The sequence below is a fragment of the Glycine max genome, chromosome 15 (assembly GCF_000004515.6).
Source record: "Glycine max cultivar Williams 82 chromosome 15, Glycine_max_v4.0, whole genome shotgun sequence".
Taxonomy (NCBI): Eukaryota; Viridiplantae; Streptophyta; class Magnoliopsida; order Fabales; family Fabaceae; genus Glycine; species Glycine max.
The window spans coordinates 48,707,442-48,730,117 of NC_038251.2; the positions used below are offsets into that span (position 1 = coordinate 48,707,442).

The 22,676-nt window shown below is 36.5% G+C and overlaps 1 protein-coding gene across 1 annotated transcript; it reads left to right on the plus strand.

Annotated features, from left to right (window-relative positions):
- Positions 1-2,262: 2,262 nt before the first annotated feature.
- LOC121173562 (ATP-dependent RNA helicase glh-2-like) lies at positions 2,263-2,868 on the plus strand. Its single transcript, XM_041009627.1, has one exon. It carries the CDS (start codon positions 2,263-2,265, stop codon positions 2,866-2,868), a length of 606 nt encoding a protein of 201 aa, XP_040865561.1.
- The last annotated feature ends 19,808 nt before the right edge of the window (positions 2,869-22,676 follow it).

The window sequence follows — 22,676 nt, forward strand, 5'->3', positions numbered from 1 at the left end:
ATATTGAGAACGATATTGAAATGGAATGTTGATGATGTTGGAAATGCATTGAGATGTGCATGTTGTATATGTTCATGGGGGGGTGTAGTGACCTTGACGGATGTTGCTTGTATAGGAAACTAGAGTGGTTAAAGAATTTAAGCATTTCTGAGGGGATGCTTAGGCGCTTTAATTCATCCATGGTCATGTACTTGATGACGCCCATGTTTCATACGTTGGATGTTGTGTATGTTCGTGGGGGGGGTGTAGTGACCTTCCCGGATGTCCCTTGTGTGGGAAACTAGAGTGGTTAAAGAATTTAAGCATTTCTAAAGGGATGCTTAGGCGCTTTAATTCATCCATGGTCATGTACTTGACGACGCCCATGTTCATACGTCGTATGTTGTCTATGTTCATGGGAGATGTGTTGACCTTGTCGGATGTCCCTTGTGGGGGATAATAGAGTGGTTAAAGGATTTAAGCATTTCTGAGGGGATGCTTAGGCGCTTTAGTTCATCCATGGTCAAGTACTTGACGATGCCTATGGTTCATATCTCAGATGACCTGGGAAATAGTATAAATTGTGGCAGTATGTACTTTGTACTAGGGGGTGTGTCACCTGATAAGGAACTCCCTTGTGGCCCAGGGTGATCACTGAGGGGGGGTGGGGAGTTACGATGCACGACTGGGTGGCCTTGACAAATACTGCCTAGTTTTCCTAAGTGAGAGTGTCATGTGGACATGCTTAGGCTATTTCCTTAGTATTGGTTGATGGTATGTACCACATTGCATCTGAGAGTTGAGGTCAGGTGCATGCATCATTCTGTGAAACATTGATTGAATCCATGGATGGATGATGAGTAATTATTGAACGTGGATGTGGAATAACGAATGTTGTGTAAGCTCATAATGTTTGCCTATGTTTCTTGCTAATTGTGGTTATTTGGATTTGATATTGGTTCTTTTTATAATGAAATCACCCTTGCGAATTTTGTATCGTGTGGTTGATACCTATGATGATCGCGAACCTTGTTCGTAGGAGCAGAATGACAGCAACAGGGTGCAGGGAGTAAGATTCTGGTGAGGAGCCGCCGAGCCGACGTGATGACGTTGGCATTATTTTGGGAGAGAGAGTTGTGTTTTTTAATCAACTTCTCCATAGTTGGTTTTCAAGTTTTATTTTGTTAAGTTAAAGATGTAAATCTTAGATTTTAATTATATGTATAAACAGATTTAATTTCCATTATGTGCATGACGTGTACCGGGTTACTATTTCTATATGATTGTATATTCACTTAAGTAATGGCGTGTTGTTGGGTGAATGTATGTCAAAGAAAAAAATATTTACTTTATTTTCATAAGCAAATTAAGGAAGTTTTCTTTTAAAAATTGAAGTTATCACATATTAGAGTGGTGATATCATAGCGACGAGACGGGTCGTTACATTTAGTGGTATCAGAGCAGGTCGAACCTTTCGGCCAGTGAATTGTGAGTCTGCTATGTTTTTCTGTACATTCTCTGGTTGCTTTGTTGAATGCTTGATGTTTGTTGTTTGCTATTAGTACTTACTCACTTGTTGTGTTTCTATGAGTTATAGAGATTTGATTGTTGTAGTCATATCAGATTTGTTTTTCTGATGTTTGCTATACCATGAGTTTCAATGTCGAGTCACGGGTTATCAGACTGGCCATCTGTATAATTTGTAAAGGGCAATGGGATGATATGGCAAGCGATCAAAAAATACAAATGATGGAAAATGAGTGTAAATGTCTCGAGGCATCAACTCTCAAGAGTAATCAAGTTGGAACTTGTGATGGTTGGGCTTTTTGTGTGGTTCTTTTGTTGTATGTATTCCTTCCATGTCTAACTCCCTGGTGTGTATAGGGAGTGATGGCTGGATGGAATGATCATGCGATAGCGGATGCCCTTCAAGACTTAGCTCAGGCTATAGAGAATCCAAATAGGTGAGAAGCTGGTGGAGCTGTTGAGTACCAAGGGTTGGACCGCTTCCAACGAAACAACCCTTCTTCATTCAATGGAGGATACAACCCTGATGGTTCTCAGAACTGGATAAGGGAAATTGAGAAAATTTTCTGAGTTATGGCATGTTCGGAGGGGCAAAAGGTTGCTTTCGGTACATATACTCTAGTGGAAGAAGATGAGTATTGGTAGGAGAATACTCGCCAATGCCTAGAGGCTAAAGGTCAAGATGTGACCTGGGATGTCTTCAAGAGGGTGTTTTTGGAGAAATACTTTCCTGAGGATGTTAGGAACAAGAAAGAGATGGAGTTCTTGGAGCTCAAGCAGGGAAACATGACCTTAGCTGAATATGCGGCCAAGTTTGAGGATCTAGTGAGATACTTTCCCCATTATCAAGGGAGAGATGGTGAAAGTTCCAATTGTGTAAAGTTTATGAATGACTTGCGACCTGGAGTGAAACAAGCTGTGAATTACCAAGGTGTTCGTCAGTTCCCACTTTTGGTTAACATGTGTCGGATTTGGGATGAAGACTCCCGAGACAGGGCGGCCTATTATAGGAGTATAGGTCCAATGAGGAATAAAAAGAATGGACCTCAACATCGGGGAAAACCATACTCGACTCATCCTAAGCAATATGGTAACCGCCCCAGCAATCAGAGTACTGTTCCTATGGGATTTGCGGGTGGTAGTGGTAGCAAACCCAATACTTTTCCCACTCAGATCACTTGTTACAACTGTGGTAAGCTAGGGCACATCTCCTCAAATTGCACTGAAAAGGGTGTGACCTATTTTAATTGTGGAAAAAAGGAGCATATTCAGAGAAACTGTCCTTATCCCAAGAAGGAGAAAAATGGTGGGGGCCTGAATGACCAAACTAGACATCTGAAGCTTCGAAATCCAAAGATCTAATCCAAGGTAGATGTTCCATAAATGGGATTTCTTTACTTGTGTTATTCGATTCCGGTGCAACCCATTCCTTTATATCTTGTTTGTGTGTAGAAAAACTTAAGCTTTATGTGTCTTCTTTAAATAAAGATTTGGTGGTAGACACCCCTACTAGTGGTTCTGTGTTAACTTCTGATGTGTGTTTGAATTGTCCTGTGGAGATTTCTGGTAGGACATTCTTGATTGATTTGATTTGTTTGCCTTTGAGCCAGATTGATGTTATTCCTGGTATGGCCTGGTTATCTTCCAACCATGTCTTGTTAAACTGTTTTGATAAAAGTGTGGTGTTTGATGATTCTAGAGTGCGTAAGGATATGATGCTTATCTCTGCCAACCAAGTTGTCACATCTTTAAAATAAGATGTTCAAGTGTACATGATCTTGTCTAGCCTGGGAGTAGAGACAGAGGTTTCCATGTGTGACTTCCCTGTTGTCAAAGAGTTTCCTGAGGATATATCCGGTCTGCCACCCGAGAGAGAGATAGAGTTTTCCATAGACTTAGTACTTGGTGCTAGACCCATATCCATAGCCCCTTATAGGATGTCTCCTATAGAGTTAGCTGAGCTTAAGAAACAGTTAGAGGAGTTGTTGGATAAGCAGTTTGTTAGACCTAGTGTGTCTCCGCGGGGAGCACCAGTGTTATTAGTGAAGAAGAAAGATGGGACCATAAGGTTGTGTGTGGATTACCGCCAGTTGAATAAGGTGACGATTAAGAATAAGTACCCTTTGCCTAGAATAGATGACCTTATGGACCAGCTAGTAGGAGCTTGTGTGTTCAGCAAGATAGACCTTAGATCAGGTTATCATCAGATTAGGGTGAAGTCTGAAGATATACCAAAGACTACTTTTAGGACCTGTTATGGTCACTATGAGTATCTAGTCATGCCCTTTGGTGTGACTAATGCTCTAGGAGTGTTTATGGACTACATGAATAAAGTCTTTCACCCTTACCTTGATAGTTTTGTGGTAGTGTTCATAGATGATATTTTGGTATACTCCAAGACTAAAGAGGAACATGAAGAACATTTAAGGATTGTGTTGCAAACCCTTAGGGACCGACAACTTTATGCTAAGTTTTCCAAGTGTGAGTTTTGGTTAGAGAAAGTTAGTTTCCTAGGGCATGTGATATCTCAAGGGAGTATAACTGTAGATCCATCTAAGATAGACGTCATTTTGGAGTGGGAGAGTCCTAAATCTGTTTTTGAGATTAAGGGTTTTTTGGGCTTAGCAGGATACTACCGGAGATTCATAGAAGGTTTCTCCAAGTTGGCTTTACCTCTGACTAAACTGACTCGTAAGGGTCAAGATTTTGTGTGGGATACCCAATGTGAGCATAGTTTCCAGACCCTTAAGGAAAGATTGACAACCGCTCCAGTGCTAGCTTTGCCTAACCCGAGAGAACCCTTTGAGGTGTATTGTGATGCATCAAAGATGGGTTTAGGAGGAGTGTTGATGCAAAGTGGCCAAGTAGTGGCCTATGCTTCTAGACAACTTAAGACTCATGAGAGGAATTATCCCACCCATGATCTGGAGTTGGCTGCTGTAGTTTTTGCCCTTAAGATTTGGAGGCATTACTTGTTTGGCTCAAAGTTTGAGGTGTTTAGCGATCATAAGAGCCTTAAGTACTTGTTTAGTCAGGAAGAGCTGAACATGCGTCAAAGGAGATGGTTAGAGTTTCTTAAGGATTATGATTTTGAGCTTAGCTACCATCCCGACAAAGCCAATGTAGTGGCTGATGCCCTGAGTAGGACATCCCTACATATGTCTGCCTTGATGGTTAGAGAGATGGATCTCCTAGAACAGTTTAGAGACCTTAGCCTTGCATGTGAGGTTACTCCTAATAGTGTAAGATTAGGAACTTTGAGGATCACTAGTGAGTTACTAGGTGATATAATGGAAGGCCAGAAGACTGATCCTTTTCTAAGAACTCAGTTAGAAGCTATAGAGTCAGGAAGAGATAGTAGTTTCAATGTTGGATCAGATGGAGTCTTGAGACTTTAAGATAGGATTTGTGTTCCCAATGTGCCTGAACTTAAGAAGACGATCTTAGAGGAAGGACATAGGAGTAAGTTGAGCATCCATCCTGGTGCTACCAAAATGTATCAGGATTTGAAGGTGATGTTTTGGTGGCCCAACATGAAGAAAGAGGTTAGTGAGTTTGTCTATGCATGCCTAGTCTGCCAGAAGGCTAAGATAGAACATCAGAGACCTTCAGGGAAGTTACGACCCTTAGAGATACCCCAATGGAAGTGGGACAGTGTTTCCATGGACTTTGTGGTAGGACTACCTAGAACCCCTAGAGGTTTAGATTCTATCTGGGTTATTGTTGACAGACTGACCAAGTCTGCTCACTTTATTCCCATTAATATCATATTTTCTTTGGAGAAGTTGACCTCCCTGTATATTAGTGAGATTGTCAGATTACATAGGGTGCCATCTAGCATAGTGTCTGATAGAGATCCTAGGTTTACCTCTAGATTTCGGGAGAGCCTGAACAGAGCATTGGGAACCAAGCTTAGACTAAGTTCAGCCTACCATCCTCAGACTGATTGCCAAACTGAACGGACCATTCAGTCGCTAAAGGACCTTTTGAGGGCATGTGTCTTAGAGCAAAAGGGAAGTTGGGAGAGTTTTCTTCCGTTGATAGAGTTTACTTATAACAATAGTTTTCACTCTACGATTGACATGGCTCCCTATGAGGCTTTGTATGGTAAAAGGTGTAGGACACCCCTATGTTAGCTAGAGCCCGGAGAAGGCCTTACCTTAGGACCTGAAATGGTACAACAAACCACCAAGAAGGTCAAGTTGATCCAAGAAAGGATGAGGACCGCTCAGAGTAGGCAGAAATGTTATTAGGATAAGAGGAGGAAAGATCTGAAATTCGAGGTTGGTGATCATGTATTCTTGAAAGTCACTCCGTGGACTGGGATTGGTCGAGCATTGAAATCCCAAAAACTCACACCTCGCTTTATCGGTGGCATACCAAATTGCATTACCCCCGTCTCTTTCTAATCTTCACAATGTCTTTCATGTGTCTCAACTCCATAAGTATGTCCATGATCCATCCCATGTGATTGAATTGGATGACGTACAAGTGAAGGAGAATTTGACATATGAAACATTTCCTTTGAGGATCGAGGATATGCGAACAAAACACCTAAGAGGGAAAAAGATTTTGTTGGTCAAGGTGATTTGGGGAGATGCATCAGGAGAAGATGCCACGTGGGAATTAGAGAGTCAGATGCGAGAAGCTCATCCATCCTTGTTTGAGTCAGGTAAATTTCGGGGACGAAATTTCTAAAAGGGTGGGAGAGTTGTAACACCCTGATATATATATTTTATTAGTTATTATATTTGATGTTTGATCATTTTGTTGTGTTATTTTATCCATGTTTTATTTTCAAGGCGGTTAGTTTAGTTATTAGAAGGGTGTTGATAGTTAGAGCGTTAACTTCTCAAAGAAGCCTCTCAAGAAAGCTTCTCAAAGAAGCCTCACGAGGAAGCCTCTTAATGAAGTTTCTCAAGGAAGCTGTCCGAAGTTGTCTCGGTAAAAGTACCCTTCTACTTTCGTTAACCGTTGGATCTTTTCGAAATTTGGTCTGGAGATTCATAGGACAGATTTCCACAACCTAATCGTTGCGATCTGCGATATGTCTTCTGGTGTGTGAGAAACGCTTCGTTTCCCGAGAGCATAAGCATTTGAGTGTTTCAGCCTTTGTATTTCGTGTAACCTTGGAAAAACACCATTTTCTTTCTCCTTCCTTCTTCCAAAACCATTTCCAATGTCCCAAGCTTCTTCTCCATCACCCACAACCACCGGTGGCCACCACGGACCGCCGTTGTTCTCCGTTGAAACCCCACACTGAGAGGAACCCTTCAATCGAAGCAGAATCTTCCAAACTTGCCTCGCGGTTTCGGTTGAGAACGAAGCCACGGTCAGACCTTCGTGGTTTTCCTTGAGGTAACCATGATTCTATGCTTGTTCCTTGTTAGTTTCAACTTGTCTTTACATCTTTTCTGACTTTGGAACCACCATTGTATGTTTTGCGCTTCCTTTGCAAAAACCCTAGAGAAAGAGACTTTGTAAACGTTATCTTTTCATGAAATAAGTGTTATTTTCATGACCTTCACTGAACCCCAGTCACATTGACGTGATCATAATTTCAAAATGATGTTCCTTTTCTAAAATTTGAAACGCCCTTGAGCCCTTTACATTTTGACAAGGGTTTTGACTCAGAATATTGTCACTAGCTTTATTTCTAAAATCCATAGTAATTTCCTTCATTTTGGTGTCATAGAAACTCGCGTTGGACCAACAAACGTGAACAAGAAAGAGGTCCCTAAGTGGCGCAAAGAGAAAACCGACAGGAAGCTCACAATAGGTGAGGGGAGTTTATTATAAAATTTACAGTTTTAACACCATAGTTAGGGTCAGGGAATGTAGCTACGAGAATATATATCTGTCCTTGTTGCATGTTGATTTTCCTTTATAGAAAACAACATTTTTAACTAATGGGATGTGATATAATTGTTATTGATGTGCATGCTGGTTTTCAAGAAAAACTATGTTTTTGACGAATGAGATGCGATATATTTATTGTTGATGAATGAAATTATTGTCTTTATTTGACTTGTGTTGTTTGAAGACTCAAGGAGTGTGAATCTCAGGCATGAAAGAAATATGTATATGCGGAATGCGACTTACTGTTGATGTTACTATTGATGACTTTAATTGATATGTGGTGATGTTGATATTTATGATGATATTGTTTTGAGATGACGTTGCTAATGAAGATCATGTCAACATGAATTGATGTTATTATTGATGATTATGTGAATATGAAATGAGGTTGTTGTTTTTATTGATAGCGTCATTGAGATGAGATGATGTTTATGTTGAGAACGATATTGAAATGGAATGTTGATGATGTTGGAAATGCATTGAGATGTGCATGTTGTGTATGTTCATGGGGGGTGTAGTGACCTTGTCGGATGTCCCTTGTGTGGGAAACTAGAGTGGTTAAAGAATTTAAGCATTTCTGAGGGGATGCTTAGGCACTTTAATTCATCCATGGTCATGTACTTGACGACACCCATGTTGGGGGGGGTGTAGTGACCTTGTCGGATGTCCCTTGTGTGGGAAACTAGAGTGGTTAAAGAATTTAAGCATTTCTAAGGGGATGCTTAGGCGATTTAATTCATCCATGGTCATGTACTTGACAACGCCCATGTTCATATGTCGTATGTTGTGTATGTTCATGGGGGGGTGCACTGACCTTGTCGGATGTCCCTTGAATGGAAAAAGCAAAATCCCTCTTTCTTTGCCATGTACGTTTAAAAGTAAAAGAAATTATTTTGGAATTATTATTCCGAGTCCTCTTTTTGTTGTTCTCAATCCCACATGCTTATTTTTTTCTGAATATTATTGTTGAACAATATTAAAGGATTGAAAGTTTATGTCATGGAATTAAATTAGCATGAATGATTTGAAATTGTTGGTAGCGGTAAGTAAATATGTATATGCTATATATTTTCTTGAACGTGTTTGAATGCAAAATGCAAATAAATGTGAATATTATTTTATGGTCTGGAATGAAATTAATAAAATGACTATGAATTGTTAATATCAATAAGTATGTGCAGATCATATATTTGGTTTGAATTATGTGTATGATAGATTTGTTAGTCACCAAAGTGGTCAAATCTATAAGGTTATTTAATTCTAAATTAATAATTATTTCAATTACTCATAAAATAATGGATGATAAATTATATGATTATTGGTTTATGGGTAATCGAAATTCATTGTTATAAGGCATTTATAGATCGCCCAAAGGTTGATTGGTTGTTCTTATAATTAATGAATATAATTGTAGGCGATTTGTATGTATCATTAGTTTTATTTATATACTCAAAGGTAATAGGTACTACTAATTGGTGCATATTTAATTGCCAAATAATGTTAAGAATTTTATTAGCATCATCATGTTTGTATGTTGTGTGTTGGTTTATCACCCAAAAGAGAACATCAATATACATTGATTGTTATTTGAATGCATTATATGTATGACATGTGTTTTATGTCTTAAAACACTTATTTGAATTTTACTATGCAATACTTGTTCCCAATTCATTTAATTCTTATGTATCATTTGTGCCTATTTTTAATGGACTTAACTTCTCTAACTAGAATGAGCAAGTCCAATTTCATCTCGGTGTTTTGGATCTGGATCTTGCTATATTGAAAGAGAAGTTTGTTACTATTACTTATGCTACTAGCAATGAAGAGAAAAATCAATATAAAACTTGGAAAAGATCTAACAGACTCAGCATGATGTTTATGAGAATGACTATTTCAGAAAATATTAAGACAATCATCCCTAAGACTGAAAGTGCTAAAGGATTTATGGGATTAGTGGGAGAGCGCTCTCAAACAACTGATAAGTCTCTTGCTGGGACATTAGTGAGTACACTGACCACCATGAAGTTTGATAGTTCACGTATTATGCATGAGCATGTCATTGAGATGACAAACATTACAACAAGACTTACGATATTAGGAATGAATGTGAATGAGAACTTTCTTGTTTAATTTATTCTGAACTCATTACCATCTAAGTATAACCCGTTCCAAATGAGCTATAATACCATGAAAGATAAACGTAATGTGCATGAATTGCACAATATGTTAGTTTAGGAAGAAATGAGGCTTAAGAATCAAGGAAGTCACTCAATCCATTATGTAAGCCACCAAGAGAATCAAGGAGCTACAAAGAAATTTGTGAAGAAACATGATAAAGGCAAATAGCCATTGATGATCAATGACAACTCTTTGCAAATCCATAAGAAGGTATCAAAGGGCAACAATTGCCATTTCTGTGGGAAATCTGGACACTTCTAAAAGGATTATCCAAAGCGTAAGTCTCAGTTCAAGGATAATTGGGAGTAATGTCGTGCATTGGATGTAAGTGCCAAGTAGACATTGATTATAAAGAGATGTGTTTTATCATGGCTTAAGGACTAATGGAAACCTTGAACGTTACAAGGCTTAAGGACTAATGACAACCTTGAACGTTACAAGGTTAAACTTATTGCTAAGGGATTTACTCAGAAATATGACATTGATTATAAAGAGACGTTTTCACCGGATTTCACGAAAAGATTCTTTTAGGATTATCATGACATTAATAGTCCATTATGACTTGGAACTACATCAGATAGATGTGAAAAATGTCATTTTTAATGGAGATTTAGAGGAGAATGTTTATATGGACCAAACAATGGGGTTCTCAGTTGATGGAAAGGAACACATGGTGTGCAAATTAAAGAAATCAATATATGGTCTTATGCAAGCTCCCGCTAATGGTATTTGAAGTTTAATAATACCATTGTTTCCTTTGGATTTAAGGAAAATACAGTTAATCGATGTATATATTTGAAGGTCAGTGGGAGTAATGTTATTTTTCTAATTCTTTATGTTGTTGATATCTTGCTTGTAATTAATGATCTTGGTCTTCTTCATGAGACTAAGAAGTTTCTCTCAAGCAACTTTGGATATGGGTGAGATAAGTTATGTGATAGGGATAAAAATATTCTGTAATAGATCACAAGGATTGTTAGACTTATCACAGAAAATATATATCAATAAAGTACTAGACAGATTCAAGATGGAAAGGTGTTCACCATCACCCCTTCCAATTCAAAAAAGGAGAGAAATTTAGTCTCACACAATGTCCTAAAAATGATATGGAACGAAAATAAAGGAAAGCAATTTTGTATGCATCAGTTGTTGTTGCATCTACCATGAAAGCTAAATTTGTAGCATGTTTTTAGGCTACATTTAGGCTAATTGGCTGCAAAAAATTATTTCAGGGTTTGGAATTGTCGACGGTATTGCTAGGTCGTTGAAAATGTACTGTGATAACTCTACAACAGTATTTTTCTCTAAGAACGACAAGTTCTCTAAGGATGCTAAGCATATGGAATTGAAATACTTTGTCGTAAAGGAAGAAGTTCAAAAATAAAGAGCGTCAACAGAACATATTAACACAAATCTTATGATTGTTGACCCTTTGACAAAGGGATTACCGCCCAAAACATTTATAGAATATGTTAAAAGTATGAACATTATTGTTATTGATGATCATTAAGTGTAGTTTAACTTATGCATTTTATTGACACTTTGAGCTCATTTATGATATGTTTCTGATTACTTGTTCTCTATATTTGCATGCATATTTGTATTAGAGTAACGTTAACAGGTTTTATCTTGAATAAAGACATTATGTTGGACCAATTTTTTACTCCTAACTAATGGTCATATTAAGGAGAAGACTAATTTGTCGTACATGGAAGGAACTATGTCGATTAAGTGATGTACAATCGTCATAACTCAAATTGGTTCTTATTCTTAATCATGAAATTATAATGTACCTAATGTATAGAACAGTTTAATCATTCTAATGTCCATTATGTTAGTTTAATCTATTTATGTATTTAATCCATAATGTTTGGTAATGTCACATAAGTCAAGTGGGACAATGTTAGAATTAATGTCTTATGTGAGTGACATTTGACTTATATAAAGACTAATAAATAAATAATTAGTAATTAAAGACTAAATTGTAATCGAGTTAAATAAGAGAAGTTTTTAGAGATAATTGTTATTTAGATGGGAGTAGTGATTATAAAGGGATAAATACTCACTAACGTGAAATAAAATCTTTTCCTGACAGAAAAGTATTCTCTCTCTAACCCCTTAGTCATCACGAATGTAAAGAGACAGACAAAATAGTCACGAAAGCGAAATTTTGTTTCTCTCTTCTTTCAAGTAATCAAAGTATATCAGAGAGAAATCTCACTATGGAGAAAAAATACGTACTGTTTATCTGTTATTTATAAGAAATCATATATTACAAGATCTTATTAGTTGCATATAATTATTAATCTAATTTAAGATTTATAATGCTATGGTGTTGGAAACTCCTAAATTGGGTGTGGACGAGGCCAAAGAGATTAGAGAGGATATTATGGGCCCAGGGCCTTCAGGGGAATCTTTTGATAGGGGACTATTAGGAATCAAGCTTGGGAACGAGAACCACCTAGCTTCGAGGGCTAGGAACCTCCATAGAAGAAGAGGCAGAGAGAGACTAAGGGAGAACTTGCTGTTGTATTTTCTGATATTGGAAGCGCTTAATTCATCTACATATATAGCTGCTGTCCAGGGAACAAGGCCCCACAAGCAAAATAGAAAAGCTAACAAAATGGAATATCCTAACAACCATATTCCCTTATTCCACTACCTACATATCTTCTAGAAAGCACGATGCTAGTGCTGTGCGCTTCCTTCACGATTATGCCAGCTGCATGGGTCTCATGCTTTTTGCTTCTTGCAACCCCCTTACTTCCTGCAGACCTCCCCCTATTTCCACACGTATCATTCCACGGCCCTTGGAAATTCACCTTGCCTTCAAGGTGATACGCTCAACCATGACTACCAAGGTAATACCAGGGTCCCAGGGTCTGTGGCGGCAAAACTCACTCAGCTTAGCACCTGCCCGTAGTGCCAAGACAGCTGGTCTGCACTTGCGTGAGACCATGATAGACCCAAAGAATCCAGGTCCCAGCTCAAACAACGCGATGGCTCGTTGTTCTTCCTGCTTGGCGTGAGGAGCCGGCAAGATTGTGGGTCGCGGTGAGGTTATGGACTGGAGCTGTATGGGTGCGAAAGGTGGCGACGGAGGCGTCGTGGCTGGTGGAGGTGGCGGCGGAGGCGTCGTAACGGGCGGAAGTGGCACGGTCGTGAATGCGGTGCGCGTGGGTGATGGAGTTGGCTTGAGCAGCTGAGGTGGCGACGAAGTCTGCGGCGGAAAGGAAGATAAAAAATGTGGAGTGGGATTGCAAGGCAGTCGTTGAAGAAGGTTGTCGATGGTGGTGGCCAAGGTGTCAATGGAAGTGGTGAGGTTGTGTTGGCTGAGGGTAAGTTTGGCTAGGGCAGCCTCAAGGCGGTCCTCGATGGTGGACGAAAATTCAAGGTGGTGTTGTGGGGGGTAGTAGAGGGTGGTCTTGCAGTTGTGGAGGGCAGCCATGGAGGCTTCGTACGATGGGTAGTGTGGATGGTGGTAGGCAGCCATGGGAGCTTCATATGATGAGTGGTATAGGTTGAGGTAGTGGAGGGTGGTATGGCAGCCATGGAAGGCAGCCATGAACTCAAGCTTGGGAACGAGAACCACCTAGCTTCGAGGGCTAGAACCTCCATAGAAGAAGAGGGAAAGAGAGACTAAGGGAGAACTTGTTGTTGTATTTTCTGATATTGGAAGCGCTTAATTCATCTACATATATAGCTGTTGTCCAGGGAACAAGGCCCCACAAGCAAAACAGAAAAGATAACAAAATGAAATATCCTAACAACCATATTCTCTTATTCCACTACCAACATATCTTCTAGAAAGCACGATGCTAGTGCTGTGCGCTTCCTTCACGATTATGCCAACTTCATGGGTCTCATGCTTTTTGCTTCTTGCAACCCCTTTACTTCCTGCAGACCTCCCCCTATTCCCACACGTATCATGGGGACACTCGGGAAATGTACACGGGGCTCATGCAAGCTGCCAAATCTCAACAATCCATAATTCTCTCTCGAATGATAAGGATGCAGCACCACATATCACAGCGTTTAACTATCAGATTGTCAACAAATTTGGTGTGTGCATTAATTTGTTTCCCATGCATACTGCTTAGTCTCTTATAGTGTTATATGCAATTTTCTCCTCCAAATATTCATGATTTCACTAAGATGTATGTGTTTTTTATCTTTTACCTTCGATAACTTGAATATTAATTTGTACATTTTCTTTCAAATACACCCACTTTCATTTAACTTTTCTCCTTTTCATTTCCCAAATCAATGTTTTTTTTTTTTTTGGAATTCCTAAATCAATCTGTTTGCTTCTTTACAAGAATGGTATAATTTACTTTTGAATTTGTTGAAATAGTATCCTTTAAAAAAATATTTATCGGCGTTATGCAAGTCGACTTTGATTTTGTAAAACAGCAATTTCTGCCTTTTTTCACCTCAAAAATTTTTGTGATGTTTTTAAGCCTGAGAAAGTGTAAAAACAGCTGGAATTTGTTTTTACAAAATCAAAATTAACTTTCAGAAAATCGACTTACATCATATGAATAAGTCCCTTTAGAATATACTATTTTTTGATAATTTTAAAAGTAAAACATACCACTTTAATTTGAATGAAACAAAAAAGACTCGTCATCAGGGTTTAACTTAGCTTATTGATTTAGTAGAGTGCCTAATTTATTATAAATCTCTGACACTTTCTTCAATTATAAATAATTTCCATTGATCAAAAAATGAAAATAAAAAAAGTCCATCTTTTTTGTGGAGAAAAAACGCCCATTCTATCACATAAGATATTAACAAGAATTGAAATATAATTGCATTTCTGGTACGGTTTTATAACTTAGACAGCCCACTCGCATATAACTTTCGTACAAGACGAAACAATTGGTTCATTTACTTTCTATTTACAATTATAAAAATGTTAAATTTGTAATTTTTAAATAATTTTATAAGAAACTAGTAAACATAATTTAAAAATGAAGTATATACCTTTATAGTTAAAAAGTATTTAGCATAATTGATTTAAATATGATTTTTCGTTCCTATAATATAGTGTTGATTTGATTTTTTTGCAGAACATTATTTTTAGTTTTCATCCCAAAAAATTTCAATTTGTATGATTTTTGTTTTTATCATATGTTACAAAAAAATAACGTGATTAAGATTGAGATCAATCAACAGTCAATAAGACCTAAAATAAATTCTAAGAGAATATTTTTAATTTAAATGTGAGTTAAATTTGAGGCTTTTATGTTAATATGTGGCATTTTTTTTAATACATGAAACCTGTTTTGCTTTATAAAAATTAATAAAAAATATTTTTTATTAATAAATCTAAAGCTTAAACTTTGGTTGTTTTACTCTCTTGGATTGGTTTTGATAACTAATAAACTTAATGATATCATCATGTCATACACACTACCATATTAATGATGTTATGATAATTTTACTTTGTCATCAGTTAACCTAAAGTTTGAGTTTCAGTTGTTTTACTCTCTTAGATGGATCTTGATAACTAATAAACTTGATGATGTCATCATGTCATGCACACTACCATATTAATTATATCATGATAATTAATGTTACCATGTTACATTAGTAAGTTGCCTCATTAATAATTTAAGGATTAGAAGAAAAACAAAATAATTTTTAGTAACTAAAATAAAAATATGACATCATTTAATAGGTTAATCAACTAGCATAATATTATTTTAGTCTAATTAGAGACGTTGAGTTTGATATTTAACTTTGTTAAATATTTAAAGAAAATTTTTTATTGTGTATAATCAACTAGCTAGCATGATGTTATTTTAGTCCTACCGTAATATTACTTCATCTGATACTTGTTTATTAAAAAAACCCAAAAGGTGATATATTTATAACGACAAAAAACATTTAAATATTTAATTAAATATTACAATATAAAATAATGACTTAATATTACAATAATATCTCTCTCCTTGTATAAAAGAGGGTTTGCATTCCCAACTACACCCATTTCTACAAAAGGGAAAAACTTCACCATGTTAAGGTTTTTCTGTCAAAGTCAAGTGAGGGTCGAATTTAATACCATACATAGTTATAGTTGTGTGTAGGTTATTTTGTATGATAAAAATTTACAAAAGCTTAAGGCTGCTATGCATGTCAAGTATTAAGTGTGTAGAAACAAAAAGAGATAAATTTTCATATTTTATTTTTTTTATCTTTCTAAATGTCTTAATCTCCTTGTTAAGTAATTTTGTTTTATTTCTAGTATCTATAAATTATTTATATCGCGGCATGATGGCATTATAAAGTTGATGGTGTGACATGATGAAATCTCAAATAACGTGAATTACGTGCATTTTTTGTTCAATCCTCCAAATGATTTATTTTGGGTCAATGTGTGTTCATTCTTTTTAAATAATTGGTGTTATATAACATGAATCATATGCAGGCAAGAATTCGTTTTTTTGGGAAGGTACCAAACCAAAAGAGATCATCACCGACCCTGAGCAAATCAAAGAAGACGCATGTTCTACATCGGTCAAATTCGGGATTCAACAACGGTGCTTGATCGTTTTTTATTGTAATGATGTTGAAACTTAAAAATTTCAACAACGGTCCATAAGTGACCGTTGTAGAATTGCATTTATTTCTAAATCGGTGTTATATTAATGACCGATGTAGAAACCTTAGTTTCAAATACGTTGTTGACATCAACAACGACGTGGATCTCAGATTTTCTACATCAGTATTGACGTAGGCACCGATGTAGTAAGATGCTCTTCTAAGTCGTTTTTAAAGTGAGCAACGATGTTGATCTTGGATTTTCTACATCGATGCTGATGTAGGCACCGATGTAGTAAGCTGCTCTTCTAAGTTGTTTTTAAGTTAAGCAATGATGTTGATCTTGGATTTTCTACATCGGTGCTGACTTAGGCACCGATGTAGTAAGATGCTCTTCTGAGTCTTTTTTAAGTTAAGCAACGATGTTAAAAACATATTTAACCTGCAGAGTAATTTGAGGTTAATTAAAATAAATTATTTATAATGAAAAAATTATCTATAAATAAAATTATATAACATATTAAAAAAAACTTATTGTTTATAAATATGACTATAGTGATATTTGCTAGCTATAAAACATAAATAGCTATAAAACAAGAATACAATCCCCACTTATGCTCAGACTTGAAAGAAATAGCAAAAATAGAAGATATAACTATTAATCTGATAAAAAAAAAAGATAAAGCTATTAATTCAGATGACTTTACAGGCTAGAATAAGACTATTGAAGATCATAAAAAATACCTTTCCAAGATTAGGTGTCATTCCAGGAGTTGTGAAGCATTTGTCAACTTTGAGCTTATTTTTACCACCTATAAGTGTATATAGCTATGTTAGATATGTATAATGTAGTTTATAAACTTTAATATTGTTGGGAGGAAAAATTATAGTTGCTAAGGCACCAAAGACATATTTAAAATTACAAAAAGTCCTATAAGCACCTTACACAAAGAAATAAAGAACTAAAAAATCAATGACACAGAAATTAAATACATGTATACTTGAAAAAGATGATAAACAAGTCCTGGTTCAGCCACATAAACAAGCCCACAATGGAAACAGAAGTTTCTATGTCTATAAAGTATCACTATAGTGCACTGAGAAACTTAAATTTGGGCAATTGTCTCTAAACAGAAGACTAAAATTTGAATTTTGGGCCTCTTAGTCTAGTAGTAATGCCTATAAGAATACTTTAGTTTAGTCAAAAGACCGACAACATACTTATTAAGATTTCCTACTTTGCCATTCTCTGTATTTTACATTAAATTTAATCTGACAAACTCTGAAGACAAAAAAAAACCATTTTCAAGGTTCAAAGTTTTCTGATTTTCAACTCATGAAGTGAGCAAGGAAACACACAGTTCAAACCATAAATTCAATACCTATGTTTGTATAAGTGGTTGAGGTTGCTAATCTTGAGCTAATGCATATGCTTGCGGTTGAGACATTCTATAGTAAGGTTCTTTTAGATCAAGTTTGTAGGATGATGTTTGAAGAATTCCTCCTTGTTCAGCACTAGGACCCCACATTTTAGCTAAATGCAATTTGAAATTTTGCTTATTAACATGATCGTGCAAGTGCCAAGTAAAGCAATAACAAGTAAAAGAAAAGAGAGATTACCAACCTAACAATGTCAAGTATATTGTATAAGTCTGTGCATTGTGGCCAATCAAGTGAAGCTGTCTATATTTGTCTCCAAATCAGAATGCTCTTAGTTGACAAGAAAAGAACAACACATTCTTCCCACTGTACAGTAAACTAATGTCAATATTGATTAAATCTATGTAAGAAGTATAAACCTGTGTTACGACACCTATTAATGTTCTATTATTATTTTTTACCTCAACCACATTTTCCACTACCTCCCACTTATGCCTTCATGGGCCTCACTCTCACTTCACTTCCCTGTAATTACCATACCCTTACATATGGACCTATTTGGTGCACTGCCAGGAACTAACAAGTTGAATCAAAAGTTTTTCAACAATTTCATGAGCCAAAATTCCCCCATTGACCCCCATATCTCTGATCCTCAACCATAATTCCAATTCAGACCACCCTTTACCTTTGAGGCTCAGCTCTGTAGTCAGATTTTTTCATGAATGTATCCATGTATTGGATATTTGGATTGTTCCTTTATTTTGGAAGTTGTTCCTGTAATTTGGTCCATAAGATTAGCATGACATGTCACATAGAAAATTAGTGTCAGTTAATGTTCAAACATGAAACTGCACTTGATATAGTTATTTTTCAACCACACCCGCCATTCTTTTCTGGTATATGTGCGTGCTTTTAAGTGTCACAATGGTCAATTTAATATAGGTATGAGCAACCCATCAAATGATTAGAGGAAAACAGTCAGTCCCTGTTAGACAAGTAGCCTCAGATATCTTAAGAAGGGGGGGTTGAATTAAGATATTGCAAACTATTTCCCCAATTAAAATTCTATTTCACTTTTTATGCAAGTTACAAATTCCCTTTAAAAATGAACTCTTAAATAATGATTCAAATAGAACAATCTGAATATAAATATAAAGCAATAATAAATAAAAGAGTTTAAGGGAAGAGAAAGTGCAAACTCAGATTTATACTGGTTCGGCCACACCCTTATGCCTACGTCCAGTCCACAAGCAACCCGCTTGAGAGTTCCACTATCTTGTAAAATCCTTTTACAAGTTCTGAACACACAAGGACAATCCTTCCTTTGTGTTCAGAATCCTTTTACAACAAGAGACCCTCGGTCTCTCAATCCCCTCATAGAATTTAGAAAGAAGAGAAGAATGAATCTCTCTTGAAAGAGATAGATTTTACAATTTGAGCACTCAATTGATTCCTTATTGAATTGCAAGTGTATTGGCCAAGGAATTCTTAAGAGGATAAAATGTTTTTGCTCTTTGAGAGAATAAGACTTGTTGTTATGAAAAACTCTGAGCAAAATCCTGTTCCAAGTCACATATAAATAGACCTATGGTGGTCATTCAAAAACCATTTGAAAAGATGTGACTCTTAGAAATAATTTTCTGAAAATTTCCTCTGGTAATCGATTACAAGATTTGTGTAATCGATTACAGGTTTTAAAATTTGAATTAAAATGTTTATTAACTGCTGGTAATCGATTACCAAGATTGTGTAATCGATTACACAATCTAAAATTTTGAATTCAAATTTTAATAGTTGTTGTAAACCATTTTTGGCCACCGGTAATCAATTACCAGAGAGTAAATCTCTTGAAAAAGACTTTTTAACTTAAATTACTTGGCCAAACCTTTTGCTCTTTCAATTAGGAATTCCCTTCCTAAAGTACTAGTGATCATCTGGATGTTGTGTCTTGTATTCTTGAATCATTGTCTTGAATTTAAACTTGAAAAGCGCATTTGCATCATTTGCATCAAATCATCATGATCATCATCAAAACATCAAAGTCATTAGCTTCTACAATCTCCCCCTTTTTGATGATGACAATTTAAGTCCTGAAATCAAGATACAAGTAAGCAATGTATATGCATAATATATTGCGCGTTCACTCCCCCTATGTTTTGGAATTGACGATCACTTGATTTCTAAGCTTCTCTACCACCCATTTTTCTCCCCCTTTGGCAACATCAAAAAGCCAAAGTTCGTGGAAATCAATACAGATAAAATAATGAAGTAGACAAAGATCAATTATAAGTCATAAACAACCAAAATCATAAATAAGTCATAACCAAAATATAATCCAAACAGTCATAATTTAAAACCACATAGAATCTAAACATAAAAGACTCAAGTCCAAATACTAAAAGATAAATTAAGTGTAGAAAATGATAACTTAACTACCATATCCAAAATACAAGGCTTAAAAGAAAATTAGAAACTAAACTCTAAGAAGGTGGAGGTGGTGGTGGAAGGTCGAAGCTCTGACGAATATAACCCACATCTTTTTCAAGCTGTGTGAGACGGATATCCATGCCGGCAAAGCGAGTATCCAGAGAATCAAAATGTTCGCCAACATAAGTACGAAGACCCCGTAATTCGGAAAGAACTTCAGTCATGAGGGCTGAATCATCTCGCTGAGGAGGAGGAGAAGGAGTACGCTCATCTTGAGGAGGAAGTGCATCTTTCTTCAGCCATTGACCATTCATCATCAAGCGGAATTTGAAAATGACGGAGAAATAGAGTGACCAATTAAGGGTAAGGGAGAGGTGCATTGGCCCGTGATGCCTTATGCATTCGGTACCGAACCAAGTGAGCCCAGTCGATCTGACGATCGGTAAGGAAAGCCCACATCAAAATGAAGTCCTCCTCAGAGGCTTGAGCCAAATTTGAAGACCAGGGAAGCAAAATTCTAACAATAATGTAGTGCATGATGCGATTATCAAAAGTTAATGATCCGGCCAGCAATCTACCGGTCATTTCAGCCTGGTCATTGCAAACCATACGGCGAGCATCATGACTAGAGTAATCAAATTTCCAATCATCAAAAATGGTGCCCTCAAAAGGTGCACCTTGACTGGGTAATTTAGTCAAAGAAAAGAACAATGATTGATCAATGATCATGGGAATACCATGCACCTCAGAAGAAAAAATGCCATCCTGAATTTTTAAATTGCAGTAAAAGACTTTGACAAGTTCAGGATAATAAGGCAATTTTAATGACATGAAATCAACCAAGCCAAAATTTTGAAACACTTGATAATAGTCAAATGTCTCATCATTGAAGAAATCTACGTCTAGGTACTTAGGGTCTAAAATGATCCTAGAAGAAAATGGAGAAAGGTACCGTAGACGCTGATCATCGGAAGAAAACAGAATGGATGATCTTGGAGATGACAAAGAAGGATGGATAGGTGTTGTGGGTGATTCGGATGGTCCGTGGCGGCGATGGGCAGCAGCAGCGGCGGTGGAGGATGATCCCTTTCTCTTCTTTGACGATTCTGCCATTTGATGAAGTTTTAGTGAATTTCAATCGGTGGAATCTAAAGAGGAGTGAAAAAGAGGAAGATTGGGCTTTACGGGACGTGTTTTGGTGAAGAATTGAGGAAGATATGAGAATTTGAAGATTAGGGATGAAGGAGGCTCGAAAACGAGGGTAAGGCTGCGCAGTGTGACTGGTTTTGTGAGTATTTATAGAAGGGGACGAAGTGTAATCGATTACAAGGTATGCTAATCGATTACAGGAATAATAAGCCTTATGGTAATCGATTATAGGCTGCCTGTTCTTGTGTAATCGATTACAGTGAATGGTAATCGATTACCAGAGCATAAACTAGGCTATTTCCTCTAAAAATTACCTATGTCTATGCTAAATACATCCAATACTTATCAATCATCACTACTAATGTATTTAACTCAATCTTTCAAACATCAAACACACAATCAAGCCATCATAATAACAAGAATTCAAACAAAATCAAGCAAAGTAACATACTAAACACAAACAATCAATCATAAAAATAAATCAATCAATCAATCCTTATTTATCTAAATCACTAACATCTAAGAGGCCTAATTCCCTTCTAATATAGAAGAATGTTTCTTTGGGGAGAGGTTTTGTGAAGATATCAGCAAGTTGATTCTTAGTATCAACAAACTCTAACACACAATCTCCCTTTAGAACATGATCTCTTAGAAAATGGTGCCTAATTTCTATATGTTTAGTTCTAGAGTGTTGAACTGGATTTTTGGAAAGATTAATTGCACTTGTATTATCACATCTAATAGGTATATGGTCAAGAAGGATTCCATAGTCAGAAAGTTGTTGCTTCATCCATAAGATTTGTGCACAATAACTGCCGGCAGAAATATATTCCGCTTCTGCAGTGGATAAAGCAACACTATTTTGTTTCTTACTATGCCAAGAAACTAGAGCAGATCCAATGAACTGACAAGTTCCACTTGTGCTCTTTCTATTTGTTTTAGAATCGGCAAAGTCTGAATCAGAATATCCAATTAAGGTGCATGTGGAATTTCTAGGATACCATAAACCTATGTTCATAGTGCCTACTAAATATCTTATGATTCTTTTAATAGCACTAAGATGTGATTGTTTAGGATTTGATTGAAATCTAGCACACATACACACACTAAACATTATATCAGGTCTGCTAGCAGATAAATAAAGAAGTGATCCGATCATACCTCGATATTGCTTAACATCATTGACTGACCGGTTTCATCTTTATCTAGATAGCAAGCAGTGCTCATTGGTGTAGCCATGTGCTTAGCATTTTCCATGTCGAATTTGTGGATTAACTCTTTGCAATACTTGGATTGATTGACAAAGATACCATCCTTGGTTTGTTTAATTTGCAATCCAAGAAAGAAATTAAGTTCTCCCATCATTGACATTTCAAACTCACTTTGCATGTCATGGGAGAATTCCTTGCACAATAATTCATTAGTGGATCCAAAAATAATATCATCAACATAAATTTGAACTAATAAAATATCATGTGATTTTCTCTTTATAAAAAGAGTAGTATCCACTTTTCCTCTAGAGAAGTCCTTTTCTAAAAGGAACTTACTTAGACGCTCGTACCAAGCCCTAGGGGCTTGTTTCAAGCCATATAAAGCCTTTTTCAATTTATAGACATGATTTGGCTTATCCA

Bases quoted from the DNA above. Each gene is read 5' to 3' on its own strand.
- LOC121173562 (XM_041009627.1), top strand. From the start codon at position 2,263: ATGGAGTTCTTGGAGCTCAAGCAGGGAAACATGACCTTAGCTGAATAT.